Source organism: Cyanistes caeruleus, chromosome 25 (assembly GCF_971803275.1).
Source record: "Cyanistes caeruleus chromosome 25, bCyaCae1.hap1.1, whole genome shotgun sequence".
In the NCBI taxonomy this organism is placed as follows: Eukaryota; Metazoa; Chordata; class Aves; order Passeriformes; family Paridae; genus Cyanistes; species Cyanistes caeruleus.
Window position 1 is genome coordinate 1,315,548 of NC_141725.1, and position 21,447 is coordinate 1,336,994.

Here is a 21,447-nt window from a genome sequence, read left to right on the forward strand (position 1 = left end):
CTTAGGGTTCAAAGCCTCAAGGCGTGGCTGCTGTTTGATTAAGATCTGACAGAAAGAACAGTGTCCAATGAATTCTATAATTATCATATGAAAATCCTGGATGTCCAAGACATGCCATAAACACAAGTACAGTGAGCCACATTGCAACAATCCAGTATTTGCCTTCTGACCCCCAGTACTGATTCACTCATGACAAGTCAACCAAAGCCATGTCTGGAAGTGCTGAGGAATGCACAACACCAACTGGGAAATGCAAACCCCAGAAGTCTATTCCTCCAACATGATCAGGAGGAGCCCTGAATCCTTCTCATGTTCATCTACTGTGCACAAGTTTTTCTGTACAGGTACTGAAAAAAAAAGAAAAAAAAGGCTGTCACATCTCAAACAACAAACCAGACACACAGTGACACCTTTATCAATGGTTATAACCCATATGTACACAAAGCAAAAAGCTCCTGGTAAGGAACGTGAACTGATACTGTAGTTTGCTGCTACTTTCAACTTCCTGTAATGCTCATCAGTAGTGAGATAAAGGGATCAGCAGTCTGGAGGCTTCAAGGATTTTCTTTATATTTTATAACCACAACCTAACACATGGAACACAGATTATTCAATACTCTGCTGCACTTGAAGCAAAACACAGCAACATATGTAATGATCATAATAAAATACTTTACTCAAACAAACCCAAGCTTTGGCTTTCAAATCAATTCTTGAATGCCAGTAATTGGCCTCCAGACAGCTTCTTATGCTAGTTCAGTAAGTCATGAAAAACCGCATTCCAGGCAGAAGTATTTTCTGCCCCATGTTTCATTAACAGACAATAAATTGAGAAGAAATGTGTGTTATCATTCAATGTTTTACAAAAAAGCAAGCATTATCAACTAAACATTGATTTTAATTCTGCAAACACAAACAATAAAGGGAATTTAAAAGACAAAACACTCTGATTATTACAACTTTACAGGGGCACCAAAAGCTATGACTTCATTGAAAAGAATTAAACTGATCCAAAAAGTGTAATTCCAACAAAAGCAAAAAGGTGCCCTCCCTCTTGTCCAGGCCACCCAACCTGCTCTATCACACATGCCAATATTATGACTTATCTGACCAGAAACCAAGGTCAGGGAGCTGAACAGGTTTTTCTGCAGCTCCAGTTTCCTGCTGTCTGCCACAGGGTCAGAGAAATGCCAAGTGAAGGCACAAGAAAAGCAGAACTGTGCCATAGGATTTTTCTGTTCAGGGACTGCTGCACACCCATCTGTTTAACAGAGTTTGAGAACAGAGAATGTAATGTGAACATTGAGGGGCAGAAACAAAAGCAAGAGGAAGAAAAAAAGCACTGATATTCCAGAATTATCAGTAAGCATGGAGACGACTGGTAACGGCTCCTAATAATGTTGCAAGCAAATGAAAAATTAGATAGCAACAAAATTCAGAGGTGTGACCACAGCAGCAATACAGAATCCAGCACCTGCAGCCACTTTAGAGAAAAGCCAGTGTTCTGTCCACAGGCACTCAAGGACTCTCTGCAACAATAACAGCAATTTTACTTTTGATTCTTGAGGTTAAGAACAACCTTGAGCACACAAGTGTGTGTTTTGGACTTTAAATTACCCAGCACTGTCAAATTCCAAGTTAAAGTTAACCAAACTTTACCAGAGTGTTCGATGCTACAGGTAATAGTGTGGAGCAGGCTCTCAACTTCAGGCACTGAAGTCTCTTCCCACTGAAAATATCCTCCCCTCCCACGCAGGTGATTCTGTGCTTATTTTACAGTCAAAAGTGTAGGTCAGCTATGACTTGCTATCATTAAACAAGGACTCTTACTACTTGCAAAACCAGCCTTCAGAGTAAGCCTCCACTTCTAAGTGCTGCAAAGCACAGGGCAACATCTGGGACAAACACTCACCTACCAAAACATTCAAAGAAATCATGTATTTATTTAATTTTATCATGACTAAACATATACATCCCTTAAGTACAGACTCAAACAGACATCATGAGATACTTCATCTGTAAGATAACAGGAAAGCCAGAGACATGGAAATAGGAGAGGCTACTCAGAAGGGAAATTCTGAAGTTTTTAATTCTTCAGTTGTCATGGGTATTCTCAAGCAAATAAAGCACTAAAGATGACACACAAAGATCTCTCATGGATTCCATCAGCTCCCAGGCAGCTTTTACAGACTGGGGGGCAGTCTCAGGCCTGTTCTTTTACGAATTAGATAACGATCAGTATTGCTGGATTCTGAAACAGAACACTGAGCATGTGCAGCAGAGAATTCCATAAGCAGTGAGCTGCAGGTTGGGAGCAAACACCAGTGCACAGCTAATTAACAGCACTTTTTTTTCCCCCCTCCAGAAACAACCAAATGCTCTCACTGAATCAAAGATTCTGCAAATTCTGAACAAAAATAACCAAAACTTGTAAATGAAGTATTTTAACAATGCAAGAACTAAAACTTCTTCAGAGAGCAGCTAAAACCTCCTGCAACTAAACAGATATGGAAACAGTTGGTCTGTCAGCATTTGCTTTGCTTCAAGGAAACATTAAGTTTCACAAGTCAGAACAATTCATTCTTCTCATATTTTAAAGCTGCTATTATTATCAACCCTTTTTAAGAAACTTACAAGTTAAATTCCCCAACAGTGATAAGACCTACAGCTACTTCAGAACCTCAGCACACCTTTATTTTACTGATCAAAATCAGAACAAAAGGTTTGTTTGTATATTCAAAGCTCTGGTGGAGTCAAAACCACCCAGACTATAGGAAGAATTAATCAGCTGGGGACTAAATCTAAACTGGTTATAGACCTGTCTATTAATGTTCAAATTTGGGAACTGTACTTTTCAGAAATCTTAATGACACAATAGTCATTAACTTAGACTTGAGCATTCCTTCCTCCTAATACCCAATCCTGGCATTAATGAAGTTCCAGGCAAACTTGTCAGTAGTTTGATTATACAAAAATTTAGTATTTCTACATTAAGCTGTATTCAATCAAGTATTTGCTGGAGCAGTCTAACACAAAGTGACAATTTCTGAAATACTAAATCATACCTGCAACTTTGTCTCGAATAAGTTTTGCAGATTCCACTTCGCCGATGCTGCTGAACAGACTCCGTAATTCATCCTGCGTCATATTCTGAGGGAGGTAGTTCACAATTAAATTTGTCCTACCAATATCATCCCTGCAGTCTTCAGCCATGTGATCTTCATAACCATTGGACATTTTACAATATATCTGCAAAGTGAAAAAATACGCAGCGAGATTTAGAGCTTCACATTTCCATAAACCAAACATCCTCCACCTGAAATAAGTTTGAATGTTTATTTAAAAAACTGGGAACAAGCCAGTGCTTCAGCAATGTTTTTTTTCCAACTCAGAAAACAAAATGCTATTTGTTGAAAATTCCAGAACAATTCATTCTTTCAAAAGCACAAACAATTCATTTTACAGAACTATGTACCATTAAAGAGCTCCTCAGGATTTCTAGTGTTTTACATTAATAAAAAGCATCAAGATAGATTTTGAAGACATTCGTGTAAACCCCAAAGTATTCCCAAAAACCGAGGTAAAAACCAGGTCCCCCATGTCCAGGTACTTGACCAGACACAACCAAACTGCCACCTCAACCTGAATTCCAACTTTATGCCCAGAACTCTTTCAGACATGGAGACAAGAAGCCACAAGATCTGACCCAGTTCAGTGTTTCAGCTGGGGTCTATTAATTCTCTGAAAGCTTTCCCCTGTAAACATTGTCTATCCTACACCTCAAGGCCTGTAATGGTTTAATGCTGCCTTTGGTGCTGCTTAACTGTGTGTACGAAACCAGTGAGTCTGTGCTGCACACTGACTTGGGGGCATATTGAGTATTCAACAGAGTTTCTATTTGTGCAGCTTTTTAAAGAAAGCCTTGAGAAAACATCCAGAATCCCTATCACAGGAAGATACTCTCTGCCTCAGTCCACCATCAGGGACTGAATCCTGGTGTTTTATTTGACCTACTCTACTAAAACTCACACCAGACTCAAGCTGCTCATGGCTTGCTAGAATTCTAGTTCTTCAAGCACTTAAACTACTTCGAAATCATCAAAATTGGGATATCTAAACCCTGTTTCTGCAACAGGATCTACAGATCTGGGTCTGCTAAATAATAAACCTTTCCAGGGACTGCACCAGGGACCGCTAACAGCCAGGAGTTGAACAATGGAAGAAGTCAGAAACAGAAACCAGAAATCCTCAGTACAGAAAGAATATGCTCCCTGCATGAAGGGACTTCCAGGCCTTTTACCAGCAGCTGCTGTTAATTCATGTCTGACAGTGAAGGCCCAATTTTTAAACAAATTCCTCAGCACATCACTATAGAATAAACCATGAGAAGACTTATGCTAATTTGAGATTTAACACAGTATGGATTTTAAATTAATCTTTATCTTTTCAATATGTGTTGAAGCATTAAGAGCTGGCAGCTCTTGCTCCCCTTTACCCACAGATCAGATTCTACCCCCATTTTTGTGTTTCAAGTGTCAACACAAGCCCATTCCAGCACCCTCTGCTCACAGGATAACCAATCTGTACTGTGAAAGCAATGGAAAACCACACAGGAGGGAAGCTCTTTTTGTTGTGTCAGCAGTTTTAATCTGCTTTCCTTGCAGCAAGATAAGCACCAGTTAATGCCACAGGATAGGAGAGCAGGGGGAGGCATTGCAAAGCTGGAAGCAGGAGAAGAGACTCCCTGCAGCGGACAATTTTTAAGCTGCCAGGTCATCTCAGTTGTACTGCAAATTCTGTCATTAAATACACATTCCCTCCTGGCTCTGAGCACAATCTCAGAGAAGTTTCCTGTTCTGGTAAACAACACTCGAACAGCTGAACTGCCTCTGGTCACTGTGTCTAGAGTTACAAGCCCACGTAACATGCATTTTCAGAATTATCTGAATAGAAGGCAATTTTGCTTGCCTTTGCCCTTTGCAAAATTCAAGCCCTACTAGCAGAACACACCAATATGTTGATGAGTGCAAGTTGTACAGCACAACTAGAATATTTAGTAAGCAAAGGAAGAAACATTGAGATTTTTTCACTTTTAAGAGTAAAAAGTTAAAATTTCTTTCATTTTAACCAAATATGCCCTTTATTGTCATTTATTTACGACAGAAATCCTTCCTGCTGCTGAGATGAGGAAATTGCTATATATTGTAATGATTTCAAGAACAGACACTTAAGGATTGGTGTTTTGGCATTTTTTTTTTAATTCTCCAGGGTGTACCTGCTGCCTGAAAAGGAGGCACCACAGTCAGATACCAAGCAGAGAAACCTTCCCAGCACACCATGATGGCAAGTTACCACACTTATATTTGGCATAAAGCAGAATTTACAAGAGTTTGGCAAGTGGCTACTGACTTTCCATCATTGTTCCACATCCTCTAACCTGTCTGCAGTACTCACAGTCTGCACCTCCAGATACTCCAGCAGTGCCTGGGCAGTGCTGATTCAGAGCCATTAGAAGGTGGAAAGGCAGCTGACACCTGATTTTCTTCAGGCTTTTAGAAAGTAAAAATTAGAAGCCCTTGCATACAGGCCTGTCAAACGTTTCCATGGGATACCAGGAACAAAGCATGCAGGAGCAATAAAGGCACAGTTAAGAGCTAAAGGAGCACTGAGAGAAGATGCTTCTTTCTTTCTCTAACCTCTTGCTGAGCACTTACACAATCTGCTGCAGGACTAACTTTGTCCAGCAAGCCTGGAAGTCAGTGGGAAACCACTTCCTCTGCTGGTGAGGTGTTAAGGAAACTCCCACATTCAACTGGTCTGATGCCACTCTGGTGGTCCCGCTGGCAGCTCCCCAGACTGGTACTGCTGGGATCAAAGCCCCTTTGCACCAGTGGTTCCAGTGACCCCACAGGCCCCGTGTGACTCCCTGCACACCCCACACTCTCCCAGTCAGACCAGCTCCTCTCACCGGCTCGGCCCCAGGTTTCCCATAACACAGTCCCAAGACTCCAGTTCCTTTGTGGTACAGTGACACAGAACAGCTTGAGCTGGTGCCCCTGGGGAGGGACCCTGGACAAAGCCCCCCTGGGCTATCTCCCTTCCAGTCTGTGCCCAGCCTGATGCTGATGTTCTGTTGAGGGTCTTCTCAATGTGTCAGGGGAGGTTTAGGTTGGGTATTATGAAAAGGTTCTGGAAGAGGCTCCCCAGGGAACTGGTCATGGCCCCAAGTCTGTCAGAGTTGAAGAAGCCCCACCCAGAACAACCTGCAGGTCACATTCCCACTGCCCACCTACACCAGGTGTATTCCTCAACAAGTGAAAAGTTCTCATGCCAGCAAAGTTAAAAAGAGCCCCTGAAGAATTGTAATCTCTGCATACTGAAAAGATTTACAAAATGAAAAGCAGCAATAAGATAGGATGGATGAATCAAGCAATGCTACACTGGAAAACAAGTTTTTCTTCTGCTCTTACTGAAACATGCTGAGAGAATGTCCTGATCTTTCTTTACCAAAGAGATAACAATCCATTTCTTCAGTAAATATTACAGATTTGAGAACCAGGCCTAGACATTAATTCGCATCTAGAACTTCATTAACTGACGTTTGCCAATCCACAATGACATAAATCAAAAGACTGAATGCATTTATATTCCCAGAGGATAGGTCAGTGATGGCAAGAAGGCCAAACAGCTCCATTTAGGAAAGCTGACTGAAAAGAGACTGGTAGTTTGCAACCTTTCCAAAACAGGCCTTCATTTTTACACCCCCAAAAACTAAAACTTTTAAGACTAGGTTCCACTGCACTGCATTTCCTAAAATGACAATTTTTTAAAAAATAACCAAATGCTGCAGAAACTTGTTTCAAAGGGCAGCAGCCACGTTCCTCCTTGGGTAACATGCTTAAAACTTACAATGCCAGAGTGCACAGAGCAACAACAGGAACCACGTGTGCTGTGCCTGAATTTTCCACTAATTCGGGAGGTGCTCAAATCCACACAGCCCAACACTTCATCACCTGTGCCAATGCCTGCTCAGGCACTCTCAGCCAGGCCAGCACTCTCAGGAATGGACTGAAAAGCTCTCATGGGCATTATTTGCAGAAATCTCACACTGACCATGACAATCACCTCACAAAAGCACACCAGATCCCACAGGTTTAATGATTCTGGCAACAGACCAATCAAAGTTTTTTCCGAATGACACTCTGTATCTCCATTCAGAATTCTAGAAACATTGCTATTAATTATTTCACTGCAAGATTTGCAGTTTTCTAAGAAGGAAGACCTGCATGGATCTGTGGAGATCGTGTGAAACGAGAACACTGGCAAGAAGAACTATCTGTCTTCAACATCAGGCAGGAGGCTCTGTCTACCTTCACCTTGTTCACAGGACTAAAAAGGCACCAAACCACTACTGATGTCACAAATTAGTACACAAACATCTAAACAGGTGCTCGCAAAATCCCACGATAGCTGGGTTGGAAGAAACCTTAGTGACCATTTAATTCCACCCCCTACCACAGGCAGGTACACCTTCCACTATCCCAGGCTGCTCCCAGCCCCATCCAGCCCAACCTTGGGCACTTCCAGGGATCCAGGGGCAGCCACAGCTGCTCTGGGCACCCTGTGCCAGGGCCTGCCCACCCTCACAGCCAACAATTCCTTCCCAATATCCCATCCAGCCCTGCCCTCTGGCACTGGAAGCCATTCCCTGTGTCCTGTCCCTGCAGGCCTTGTCCCCAGTCCCTCTCCAGCTCTCCTGGAGCCCCTTTAGGCCCTGCAAGGGGCTCTGAGCTCTCCCTGGAGCCTTCTCCTCTCCAGGTGAGCACCCCCAGCTCTCCCAGCCTGGCTCCAGACCAAAGGGGCTTCAGCCTTCAGAGCATCTCCATGGCATCCTCTGGCTTCATTTCAACAGGTCCATGTCTTTCTTGCACTGGGGTCCCCAGAGATGGAGACAGCTCTTCAGGTAGGATGGATGACAGATCAGAACTTAAGATGGGAAATTCTTCCTGGACCAATGAGCTCTGTGGTACCTTGACTGGAGCACTGGGAATGGGCCACAGTGAGCACTGCATGGTCGTTAGACCACAGCAGAACTGAGGCTGCTGACCCAACTAGTCACCCAAAATCTCCATCTTTCTTTGCAATGAAGTGCAAGTCAGCATCACCCAGGACACTGTACAGGAAGGGCTTCAGTGGACAGTTCCTGGCAGAGTCCCTGAACTGGTGAAATCTCCTTGTTGGTGCTGTAATTGGTAAAGGAACAGGAACTCTGAAACCAGTGATGCTGGAGAATTCTGCTCGTGAGCTGTGTTGTCAACTCACACTTCAGTCTCATAGCTTTATTCTTTAGCTTTACCTGTGTATTTAAGAATCTAAATGGGGTGCTTCAAGTAGAACCTCAAGACTATTAGAGCCCTTCTGTTTCTCCAGCACACAAATATCTGTTGACATGCCTACCACCCAGAGCCAAGGCTAAGAGACAACAATCTTGTCTTAAACTGCTGAGCCGTTTCTTGGAGACCACACCTGAAGCAGAACAAAAAGGACACTACTGCATTCAGGCAAGTGCCAAACCAATCCAGAAGGTAGGTGCAGAGGTGCTGAGATGTCCAAGCTGGAACACATACCAAAACCAATGCCACTCATGTAGAAGGGTCTGAAGAGCCTCCATGAATTTGAACTGTTTCAGGAAAACAGTTTTCAAGAACTATTCAACACAGTGTTGTCACACAAAAAACTTGCTTTGCAGGCAGCTGTAATGCCAGGATTGAGAAGTAAGAGTTTAAGCACAACAGAGGACAGACACTGGCAGAAGAAAAAGCAACATACTTTCTTTTCTGAAATCATTGTGAAGAACAGAATAAGTTTCACTTCAATACCCACACCAGCAGAAAACCCTCCCCTAGGCTTACCTGCCTCCCAGGAAAAAGTTTCCTAGCACTCCACAGTCAGAACACATTTCTCTCAATTACTTAATCCAGACCTCTCTACATCACAGAGCCTTTCCCCATAATCTACAAAAAAACACCTTTTATTCTTTATACAAACTTTTCATGTCCCCAACAGCTCTGCATATTGCACCCAGGAGCACATGAGCACACAGACAGACCTGTCCATGAACCACTTCACGAACACAGACGAACACCAGGACAAGGACGGTACAGGGCTTGCACTGCTATTTGATTCACCATATATTCATGCACTATTCCCTCAAATTCCCATTAAATCTTGGCCAAACATCAAAAGCCATTTGGGGGGGTTAGGGTTAAGGTTTGTGATTAGGAGAAATCACAAAATCCAGATTGTCTCTTAAATTCAAGAACACTGAATTTATACAGTGTATGAGGGAAAATAGCATTAAGGTGAGAATCAAAGGTCATCCCAGCGAGTACAGGTCACACACTTCAAAGCCTCAACTCAGATCCAAGCAACATGTCTAGGTCTTCCAACAGATTATTTTGTTGCACATTTGTGAGGGCAGAGGGTAATGCTCTTCTTATGAATAAAACCAAATCGCATATGAGGGAGTGTGCCATAGTTGAGAGGTGCCTGATGCCGTTTCCAAAAGTCTGTGACCACAATCCAAGAGTCTTGGTCTCACCTTTCCTTGCTTAGGCTGAGTGGCAGCTGTTTCATGAGAATGAATCCTAAGCTCCACTGGAAAAGCCATCTTCCTGAACTATGAACATGATGGTTGGATGCACACGAAAATTTAAAGGCAGAAAGTGAGGTGTCACAGATTCTTTCCCCCCAACTAGTAACCCTAGTTCTCCTATTGTCCCAGAGCAATCAATCAGGTCAATATTCTCTGGCTCATCTGAATTCCTCTGCTCTGCAGCCACAATATTTTAAATCAGCAAATAGGAAAACTTTAAATTAAATATTCAGTTTGATTCAATTGGCATTTCACCTCTCCTCTCTCCCCCCATAAAAATGAAACTAACTCACTGCTGACACATGCTATTGAAGGTCACTAAAAAAACATGTCTTTAGACAGGAAGATTCTTTTACCCTGAAACACTAATGTTGCTACAGATGCTGTACATATATGGTCCTTTCACACTGATATGTAAATTCTGTTTGTAAATTTGGCAACCAAACAAACCCTTTCTACTTGCCAACCCTCTAGGTTTTCCAGAAGTAACAGATCTCATCTCTTTGATTATTTTCCCCTTTGCACACCTGAAACGAGGACACTACCCTTGCTCTTCTCAGCTTAACTGCACCTAATATTCCAACACTTTGCCAGTAAAAATAGCTCAGCACCAGAAGCTGCCATTACTAAAATCTGCTGCTACATTTCCACAAATTCTATTTCCATATGCTGAATCACTGATTTCAGTACAGCATATTTTAAGCCCCCCTTTTTTTTTTTTATGTTGTTTTATAAACACTGGGCATTAACTTAGTTTTAAGCACATTTTTGGTCTAACAAATCACAACTGTCATAATTTTAATATTTCAGCAAAGCAGTTTTAGATGTTCCTTAGCAGTCAGATTTGTCAGGAAGGTTTTTAAATATCTTCCTTAGTTGTTTTTATTCATGTCCATATAATAATATCATCAAGGTATTTTAGTCAATGCTTGTATTACCATTCAGAGACAAAAACATTTGAGGCCAAAAAATAAGCTGCATTCTTCAGAGCAATGACCTTACTTTAGCAGACTGATGAACTACACTCAATTCCTAGGAACAAAATTAATCATCATTGGGATGTTGTCAGAAATCAGATACAGGCTGGCCATAATTACCATCAGCTGCTGGTCCAACACATGGCAGGGATCGGGGCCCCTCTCAGCTCCAGCAGTAGGAACAAGGGCAGTCAGACACCTGTGGCTGAGACACTGAACATCTGCTGCCAGATCCAGATTTCCCCATCTTCCCAGGTTAACAGCCAGCCCTGACAGATAGAGGATACCAGGCTCTGCTCAGAGTTTCACATCAACACCATCCAAGCAGCATAATACACTTAAAAGCAAAAGAAAGACGTGGAGCTGCTGGAGCCAGTCCAGAGGAGGCCACAGAGCTGCTCCAAGGGCTGGAGCCCCTCTGCTCTGGAGCCAGGCTGGGAGAGCTGGGGGTGCCCACCTGGAGAAGAGAAGGCTCCAGGGAGAGCTCAGAGCCCCTTGCAGGGCCTAAAGGGGCTCCAGGAGAGCTGGAGAGGGACTGGGGACAAGGCCTGGAGGGACAGGACACAGGGAATGGCTTCCAGTGCCAGAGGGCAGGGCTGGATGGGATACTGGGAAGGAATTGTTGGCTGGGAGGGTGGGCAGGCCCTGGCACAGGGTGCCCAGAGCAGCTGGGGCTGCCCCTGGATCCCTGGAAGTGTCCAAGGCCAGGCTGGATGGGGCTGGGAGCAGCCTGGGATAGTGGAAAGCGTCCCTGCCTGTGGCAGGGGGTGGAACAAGATGGTCTCCAAGGTCCCTCCCTACTCCAGCCATTCTGGGTTTCTGTGATTCCACAGTTGTTTGCCCCTGGGTGAAAGATGCTGCCAATTAACACCACCAAATTTTATGCAGCAAAGAAACAGTGAAGAACTTTGTGCAGCCTGGACTATCTCACCTTTTGCACTGGTATTTTAAAAGAAACAGACTTCTGATAAGCAGATATTAAAAAAAGGAAAGAGTTTATTATCTTCCTTTTTCTAGACAGTGTCAAGCTGTCCATAAATTGCCTTTGGCAATTTTTTCACCAACACAAAAGACATCTGGAGACAACTGTGTTGTGAGGGAATGATTCCTTTCTGAGGGAGAGGGCAGATGAGAAGTGGACTTAAGAACTGTAGATTCCAGACACTTTCTGACAACAGGTGCTCCACACATTGATCCAACCTTGGATAACACTGACCCATCTTTAGATACTTTCACCTTGATGGGGCAGGAAGGCAAGTGAATTACAGAAGGAAAAGACAGCATCCAACTTGTTCACTAGCACAAAACAACTAGCTGCAAATTCATCTCTGAGGGCCTGGTGAGACACTGGTTTGCTGCTGTGCTCCTACATGGTGGTCATGGAAGCAGTAGGTAGGAGATAAGAAAATTATACCTTTGTAGGACTATGCCACGGCTACTAATATTAAAAACAAAACAAACAAAAAAAAAGATCCAAAGGCATCAAACCCACACGTGAAGAATGTCTCTGCCTTCCCAGTACAGCTTATTTCCACCTTATCCCTTCAGAAAAAAAAAAAAAAATTAAAATCTATTTTTGCATACATCACCTACATATAATGAGGTTGTATAATCAAATGGATCATTTAGGCCAGCAGTTTGGAGCTTGCAGGTGCCTGAATACAGAACTGCACATCAGACAGGAGAAGTCTCCTGATCATTTTCAGCACAAGTCAAAATTTACCACCTCTCCTTTGCTGAACTCTGTCATTCTCCCTAAATGCTTAAACTGGCAGGACTTTCCTGCCACTGCCTTCCAGGCTGTTTCTAAAGTACCTGGAAGTGCAGAAAGAACAGCTTCTCTAAACTTCTTGAAGTCTGAAAACATAGCAAGTTTGAGCTTTCTAAAGTTGATGACTAAGTCTACCAACTTCACAGGCAGCCTATCCACATGTGGTCAGAGTGACAGCCAATAACTTTGGGAATCAATTCAGAGAGATCACAACAAATAAGCAAGAAACAAGACAGAGGCCCAAGCTTCAGGAGAGAAAGCAGGCTGATACAAAAGCTGAAAATAAAATGCCATATCTCACATCAAGACAAGAAGGGCTTTTTCAGGAAAAAAAAAAAAAGTGATAGAACATGCAAGAAACAGAAATAAAATAGTGTTTGAATTCAGAGCATACAGCACATTTCACATTAAGTTCATGTCAGCACCAGACACTGTTCAACAAATACAGGTAAGTAAGCTGCTACACACAACATTCCCATTTCCATTCAGACTATGCTTACTGCTGCTGCTGTTTTCACAAACTTGGTACAGCACAAGACAACTCCCTAAGGATTTGATCTGATCCTCCAGAACCACCCACAGCAGAGCTATGAACTCACTGTACAACACATAACAATCACACCAGCTTAAGATATTCCTGTTCATATTCCAATCAGGCCAGGGGAGACCCACTGCAATCACAGCTGTAACTCCGGACAGATGAACACCTTGAACCACAGGAGCACTGGAATAATTTTACATACAGTTACTCTGCTTCGGAGCAAAAACCAGGACACTAATATCTCACGCAACACAGACTTACAGGCTCAGGACTCTTGATTTTATTATTCATCACACACACAGATATAACCCAGGACTCAACAGGAATCTAAGAAATCCCATCAACTCTACAGGTTTGATAAAGACTATGGAACATGTGCATCGTCCTAGTTATAATAGGGAATACACAAGTCGCAGAACTGTTCACACAGCTCCAGAAAAAAAAGTGGTTAAAACATGAGTACAGGGAAACAACAGCTTGTAAAGAGGTGAGAGCCGAGCAATATGAGCAGTCAACACCCACAATCAGGGAGCAAACTGAACAAAAATACAAAGATCTCAAGAAGTGATCAAATATAACAACAGGTGTTAACAAAAGGAATTACTCTTTCCTCTTTTGTTTTCCACAAATGCCTCATTAAGTGATCACAGGATCCCAGTGCAAGTCCTCATGCAACAAATGGTGCTTCCTTTCCCAGCAAGTCTCGGATACAGCTCTAAGCCAAACAAACGCTCCTTCACTTCCAGGAGTGCAGAATCCGGCAAGAGCACTCGCCTCCCCACGACTGTCCCAGCCCAGCCCTCACGCGTACTGCCGTGAAACGGCCCCTAGCACAGTCTTGCCTCTTCCAACCGCTAAAACAGAGCAAACGCTCAGCTTCCAATTGCTCCCACGAGCACAAACAACAGCGACTGCTGCTTTAGCCATGATTCCTGCGGCCCCAAGCACTCACCACACCATCACCGGACCCGCTGCCAGCACTGATGCCAACCGGCACTGACCTCGCTGGCACGGACCCTCGGGTACCGCCAGTTAACGAGGACGCACCAGTCCTAACCAACGTGGGAGATTTAAAAGCTGTGTCCGCACAGACACGGACAAAATAAACATGAGAGATGAGGCCATTAATCGGACGGAGAAAGGCCCTGAGAAGCGGCGGGGACCCGCAGCACATCGCGGCCCCGCAACCCGCGGCCCTCCAGCCGCAAGCGCGGTGGCTTTGGGACCCGCTCCCCGCCCGTGCCCCATCCGGCCCCCGCAGGCCGCGACCCCGCCGCCCCGGGCCCGCGCTGCCCCTCCCCCCACAGGCCCAGGCTACCCCGCCAGGCCCAGGCCTCGGCCCGGCCGCCCGGGCCCCATCGCCCGCTTCGTCCCACGCCGGCCCCGCGGGTGCCGCCGAGGCTGTTCGAGCGAGGCCCCGCAGCCCCGCGCGCGGCCTCACCTGCGGCGGCGGCGGCCGGGCCCGGGCAGCGGGAGGCGATCGGTCCGCAGCGCACAACGAGCCGCTCCAGCGCCACGGCCCCGCCCCCGCACCGCCCGCCGACACCCATTGGCTGCCGGGCGCACGTGCCGGGCGAGCTATTGGCTTCTCCGCCCGTCCGTCAAGTTCCGGCCGGGGGCGGAGCCTACCGCGCGCCAGGGGGAGGGGAGCGGAGCTGGGCGGGAGTGGGGCCGGGGCCACTCCGCGGAGGCGGCCGCGGATCCACAGAGATCTCCCCGCGACGGTTCGGGGCTTCGGGAAGGGCGGCTGCGCTCCGGCCGCAGGTCCGGCTGCTCTTGTGGAAAGGAGCCCGGAGGAGAACGTGCCTCCTTTGGCCTTCCGGGCTCTTGGAGAAGAAACGCGAGTGATGCCCTGTGCCAGGCTCGGTGGAAGATGGAGCACGGCAGCCCTGGGGCCGATGGCTGCGGGCAGAGCTCGCGGCAGCCGAGCCTCTCCTCGTCTGAGGGCCACTGTCAGCCGAAGCCCGGGCACAGGGAATCTCCCCGGGCACAACCCACCGGAATGCTGGTGACTGGTTAAAAGATTAATGCTTCCTGTGTAAATGAGATGCAAATGATAATCTGTCAAAGAAGCTGGTGGCCAGCACCTCCCTGTGCTGAGGGAAATTGTGCAGCGCCCTGAAGGGACCAGCTGTGCAAGTGTTTTCCCTCTTCCGTTTCCACTTTTCATAGCCAAGGGCATCCATTTGTATCTGCACCTATTTCCACTGCACAGGAGTAATCTGTGAGAGTAAAATTCCCTTTTCTGCAGAAAAAGAAGTCTTTTTGTACTCTGCAATACCCTGGTACAAAGCAGCATGCTTAGTGTGTGACATCTAAGCTTCAGGTCTGTAAATCCTGCGTTAAGGTACTCAACTTCAGGGGAGAAAAAAATCAGAATACTTCTGCATTACAGTACATGATGTTCCTTTTCATTAACACACAACTCATGATTTGAGTTTTACTTAGTTGAGTGACACACCTGAAAATCAAATTTCTCCTTTTCTAGCTCCTTTCTCAAGTCTAGAAGAGTGAGATCTCAGCTGAAGGTTGGGAATTGCAGCAAGACAGGAGTTTGGGTTCTTTGGCATTTCAGTGCACACGTGTGGAAATATTGTGTCTACTGGAATACGTGGCAAATCACACAACGAAAGTACAAATATATTTTCTTTGCCTATCCTGATGTACCCTCTAGCAAAACCTTGTCTGGTAAATTCCCAGCGTGGTTGCACTGATGTTTTCTGGTTTAGCTGCCCAGAAACCCTTTAAAGTGGCCCTGTTACATTTTGCTGTGTCCTGATCATCCACATGTGACAGCCAGGGACAGCGCAACCTCTGCAATATCCAATAGGCACAGTGTGACAGAGATCCCAGTGTTCAGCTGCATGAAGGGTCCAATGAGGATGTTAGATTAAGAGCGATGTTAAAAATATTGCCATTTTCTTCTCCTCTCTACAATAGCTCACAATGCCAGATGGGGAATCCTCACATGAAAATTCCAAGCCTGACAGGTTTGGAAATATCCTTCAAGGACTCATAAAACATTAAAGACGTATGTGCATCTGTTATTTGCTCATCCTGCCAGCCCCAAAATCACAATATTGTCATTCACATCAGTGGCAACTTTCTTTTACTGTACAATCGATGTTTTCCATGTATTATCCAGGTTTTAATTAACAATCCCATTCTTGAACATGAGGTGGGTCTCAAATCTTCAAAAATTGAGGCCATGAGCACAACACTTAAGTGTTGATGCCTTTATCATTTGACAACATATTTGCAAACTCATAATTTCATCTATCACCATAAACACTTACTTAAGATGTGCTGGCAATTAAAAGGTGTTGTCCTGTGAAACAGTGTGTCAACTTTTACAGGAATTATCCCTTTTTGCTAAATGTATTGATGGTCTATTACAGTGTTTCTGTTCAATATGAAAACATCAGCCTGAAGGTTTAAAAAGAGTGTGGAATTTCAGCAACACAAAGCCAGGTGTCATGTCTGAAATCGTCTCAAAATGATGCAACATGAATGCCACAGGTTTGTCATGCCATTTCCTGGGATATCTTGAAAAATGAAAAAGGCTCAGTGCAAACAGGGTGGCCCAGGAAGCCCTTGGAGAAAGTGGTTCTGACACAGGAGAGACACGTGCAGTGGGAGTCGACAGATGGAAGCAGCAGCACAAAGACAAATGTTTGTATCTGGCTGTGAATAGATGGAATCATAAAATCACAGTGTCCTGGATTGGAAGGAACCCATAGGGATTGCTGATCCCAGCCCCTGGCCCTGCCCAGACCCCCCAGCAAGCCCACCCTGAGCATCCCTGAGAGCGCTGTCCAAACGCTCCTGGAGCTCTGGCAGCCTTGGGGCCGGGCCCATTCCCTGGGGAGCCTGGGCAGTGCCAGCAGCCTCGGGGGGAAGAACCTTGCCCTGAGATCCATCCCAAGCCCTGGCACAGCTCCAGCCCTTCCTGGGCTCCTGTCCCTGTCCCAGAGCAGAGCTCAGCCCCTGCCCCTCCGCCTCCCCTCGGGAGGAGCTGCAGCCCCCGAGGAGCCTCCCCTCAGTCTCCTCTGCTCCAGCTGAACGAGCCAAGTGCCCTCAGCTGGGCAGTGCGGGTTACAGAAGGGGAGATGGACGGATGGACGCAGAGCTTCCTAACGGCGCAGACGCCACACAGAGAACAGCAGGGAGGCTCCAGGAGCGGCCAGACCTCGGGTGCGCTCCCCCGCTTCACAGCTGTGACCGGCCGTCCTCGGACACACTCGCAGTGGTCAGTGCCGGCTCCGCAGCCCGCAGGCTCCGGCCGCTCTATGATCTCTGCGAGGCCCCGGAGGCAGCGCAGTTACCCGCGGTGGTGCCGGATGTCCCAACCCGCCGGCCCCGCGCGGCTCTGAAATGGCGGCCGGGAGCGCCGGGGACCCGAGAGGGGGCGGGGCCTAGGTGGGGTCATGACAGGCCCCGCCCCCTCCGTGCTCTGAGGGGTGAAATGGCGGCCGCAGGCTGGGTCGTGGAGGATTTTGGGTGATCTTCATCCCGCCCTGCACAGGCTGCTGGCTCCAGGGCATAGGGGCTCTGCGGCTTCTGGTGCTGAGTGCCCTGATCTCCCGCCCTTGTTCAGTATGTGACAGCTGGGGATGTTCAGCCTAGAGAAGAGGAGACCTCAGATACCCCTCCAGTGCCTAAAGTGGCTCCAAGAGAGCTAGAGAAGGATTTTGGATAAGGGCCTGGTGCACCAGGACAAGAAGGAATGGCCCGAGGGCAGGGTTAGATGGGATACTGGAAAGAAATTGTTCCCTGTGAGGGTGGTGAGGCTCTGGTACAGGTTGTCGAGAGCAGCTGCGGCTCGCTTGCGGCTTCACTCCCATGGGAGTCACCTTCCCTGAGGTTACCTGTAGCTGCTGTTCTTGTTCTGCCTCTGCTGTCATTTCACTTGTGAGGTGAATTATGTCACCTGGAGCATGTTTGTCTCTAGTTGTGCTGCAGAAAGATCATTCCCATTTAGATTCCCAGTGATTTGTAGGAGAACTTCTGGATTTTCTGAGGTCCATGCAGAAAATGCCAGGTGTGGCCGTGTGAGCTCTGAAGCAGCACTGCGGCCAGCAGCACATCGTCGGCTCAGGTTTCTCTGCACTGAGCTGCTCTAGTTAAACCAGCCACACTTAATCATTTGTGGATAGATGTGGAAAGGTTTTAATTCAATTTAAATGTGCAGTTATTATAAGCTGTTATTGAAGCTGATTTTTCCCTCACTCTTTCTTTGTTTTTTCTTTTCCTTTATGTATCAATGACCTCTGCATATGTTCTCCCCTCAATGTTTGTTGTGCAGCAGCCACCATCTATTAGCCTAGTTTCTGAAATCATCTCCTTTAAGTTTTATCAGCAGGTAAATGATTTAACAAAAATCCAGCAAAATATAAGGAAGCAAGCCAGAAGCTTTTCCTGGTTGTCAGAAGTCATCTTTATTCCAAGCTCATAATTTATGAAGTGTGTGGTTTTATTCTGGTTGTAAATGAATTTGTAGCATAGTTGTATCTGTCCAATGAACTGTTGGTGTGAAAAACACTTTGTCAGACTGTCAATTAGACAATATTAATTACATTTATCATCATTTTCCAGTCCCCATTTTCCAGGAAGGTATTCAGCAGTAGTAAAATGTGCAGTAAACACCCTGATTAATTCACTTTTTTTTTTTTTTTTTTAATTCACCTGTTTTTTGGGTACTTTTGAATGTTTGATAAAACGTACTACTTACTATGGTACTACGTGTGGTAAGTATGAACTAGCAGTAGACAGTTCTAAAGAGTCTGATGTGTACTTTAATAATATTATTGGAGAGTGGTTTGTTAGTCTTGAGATCAAGCATTCCAAGCACAAACCCAGAGAATGGATCAGACGCATCCCTCGGTGAGAAGGACTTGGGCTGTTGGTGGGTGAGAGGCTCAACCTGCCCCGGCCACGGGCACTGACCCCAGGAACCCCCCTGTGCTGGGCTGAGCCCCCAGCGTGAGCAGCAGGGGAGGGGGGATTCTGCCCCTGTGCTCAGGTGAGACCCCACCTGCAGAGCTGCCCCAGCCCTGGGGAACAACATCAGGAGGATGTTGTGTCAGTCAGTGGTGTATGGGTGGTGTGTGGCTGTGCTGGTTGCTGTTTTACATGTATGTGGCTTTCCAGTGGTACTGCTGATGGTTGGGATATTTTCTTCCTGTTTCCAACAGTATGCTTTGTGTTTACGTGTTGAACACTTTTCTGAATAGGTGAGGTGTCTGAAAGATGTCTGCTCACACAACCCACATTAGTTGTGCCCCTCAAAGAGGTTAACTTCAGAAATTCCAGTCATCCAGTCATGAGCTAGGTGTTAGAGCAGTCAGGAGATGCATGTCCTCAGCATCTGTGCAGGTGCTCCCCCAGCAGGTACCTGCAATTGGCCTGAGCTGTGGCATGGCTTGAGGAATGAATCACTGACTGCTCTATGCAGGCTGGACCCCATCACATTTCAGAGTGGCTGTGCTGGGCAGCAGCCCACCACAGAGGGTGAGTATGACCATACCTGACCATAGGTCAGATCTGACTGGGCTATGGTGGAGCCCTGTCAGGGCTGTCAGTAGGGTCAGTCCTCCTTCAAACAGTAGGTCTGCAGTTGAGGACTCTTCCTGTGGGTTGGGATGCCCAAAGGAATTCCTGGAGGCTGAGAGCCCTTGCCTCAGTGTGTGAGGGATTCCATATCTGGACTAAGTGTTCTAAAATCTTCAGAGTTCTCAAGTCAGTTGGGCAGCACCACCTCCATCTGACATCATTAATTTGTATTCAAAGGCTGACCAAGCCTTAATTGATTTATCTGCTTTAGATGGCTTACAAAATAAACCTCATTTGAATATATTATTTCATAGTATCATAGATTCATAGAATCTCCTGAGTAGGAAGGGACCAAAAGGATCATCAAGTCCAACTCCCAGCCCTGCACAGGACACCTCAACAATCCCCCCCCTGGGGACTGTTGTCCAAATACTCTTTGAGCTCTGGCAGCCTTGGGCCTGTGACCATTCCCTGGGGAGCCTGGTGGTCTGTGCCTGACCACCTGCTGGGGGAAGAACCTTTTCCTCTGGCAAAATTTTGCAAGATTCCGTGACAGAAGCCAAGCACAGTCTCTCAAAAATCCCTCACAAGAACAGCTTGGAGATGCTGCAAAGCACTGGAGGCTCCTTTGGAAAATTCATCCCCAGTTGGAACTGAGGCATATCAGCTGCCATTGTCATGTGTGAACACCTAGCTGTGGCCCAGACTGATTCCAAAAGGCCCCAGGCACCTCCAGCATGGCCTTCAGATGGTGTCACATTCCAGTGTTGATGCTGACAGGCCCTTCCAATCCTTCCTCTGCAGCTTTCTGAGCTGTGATGTGGGTAACTGTAATCTATTTTATGGGACAATTATATGGTAATTAATTGTCCTGTACTATTGGTCTGCTGTGTCCCAACATGACCTCTCATGTTTCAGTCAGAGTTCAGCAGTGGATGTCAGTGTTGCTGCTACTGCCTGGAGGATGTGGTGTGGGAAAAGGTGCAATGCACTTCGAACCAGGTGAGCACTGGGCTGCTGAAGAAAGGCTCTCTCCTGTGACATCACAATGGCTCAGGATCTGCCTGAGAGCAATAAAGAATATTTTTTCCTTGCTTTATAGGTTAAACTCATGCATTTGATATTTGTATCTTTGCTACTTACCTAGCTGTTAGATAAACCTTTCAAATAGCTTTTAATAACAGTGCTGCATAAAAAGGGGGGAAAAAGCGAATGTGACTAAATAATTTCTCTTTATAAAATGACAAGATCTTCACCTCTACATTGCTTTGTTTTTTGAAGGTGTTACTCTGCTCATTAGAAGATACCTGCACTTCAAGGTTTGATTTATTTGAAGAGCTGAATCTGATAATAAACTGAAGTCAGGACCATGATGTAGACCCAGATTTCTTTTCACATGACAGAATCCTGTATCTGGGGAGGATGGAAAGCTGTTGAGGTTTAAAGACTGTCTTGGGTTGCAATGCAAGATGTAACCAAAAGTTTGTATTTTATTACCATCTAGTCGGGAATTCAAGAGCCATTTGTTTATTTGCTTGGCATTTTCTGTCTGATTTGTGTGACTTTATCTTAGTTCCATGTCTAATCAGTTGTGGTCTCACTGTTGTATCATGGATTGATCGGTATTAGTCTGTCTTTACAAACTGCCTTGCTGCAGGGTGATGCTAAACTGGTATATCTCTACATTATCTACCCGGAAGCTGGCTCAGTTAAATACAACTTTTTTGACTTGTTGGTTTCTTGGTTGTTTTTTTGGGGTTTTTTTAAGCACTCAGTCATGTATAGTTTAATCCTAATTAATCTGTGGAGTGAGCTCTACCAGAGAGAAAATTCACTTGTAAGCATCTGTGGCTGCTGGCCCAGGTGAATTGTCCTTTCTGGCCCTGTCTAGTCTAGGTTATTGGGCCAGGCTGTGGTCCTGCCTGGCAGCAGAGGAACTTATTCCCCAGCC

The 21,447-nt window shown here is 45.9% G+C and overlaps 1 protein-coding gene and 1 long non-coding RNA gene across 12 annotated transcripts in view; one reads left to right on the forward strand and one right to left on the reverse strand.

Annotated features, from left to right (window-relative positions):
* ELAVL1 (ELAV like RNA binding protein 1) overlaps nt 1-17,333 on the reverse strand; it is a 52,482-nt gene extending 35,149 nt beyond the window's left edge. For 4 of the 9 annotated variants that reach the window (XR_015279212.1, XR_015279213.1, XM_086862868.1 and 1 more), the window contains exons 1-2: nt 14,386-17,333; nt 3,066-3,249 (exon numbers count right to left, since the gene is read on the reverse strand). Coding sequence is in view for 7 of the 9 variants with exons in the window: in XM_086862868.1 (XP_086718994.1) it covers nt 3,066-3,249; nt 14,386-15,243 (1,042 nt within the window). In the remaining 2 variants the exon portion in view is untranslated. The other 5 variants (XM_086862871.1, XM_086862872.1, XM_086862869.1 and 2 more) reach the window with 5 other exon arrangements.
* LOC111940347 (uncharacterized) lies at nt 17,107-21,235 on the forward strand. 3 transcript variants are annotated; one of them, XR_015279214.1, is made up of 3 exons: nt 17,107-17,193; nt 20,415-20,498; nt 20,778-21,235. It is a non-coding gene; the product is annotated as an uncharacterized LOC111940347 (long non-coding RNA). The 3 variants fall into 3 exon arrangements; XR_015279215.1 differs by lacking the exon at nt 17,107-17,193 and adding an exon at nt 17,393-17,860; XR_015279216.1 differs by lacking the exon at nt 17,107-17,193 and adding an exon at nt 17,400-17,540.
* Nucleotides 21,236-21,447: the final 212 nt, after the last annotated feature.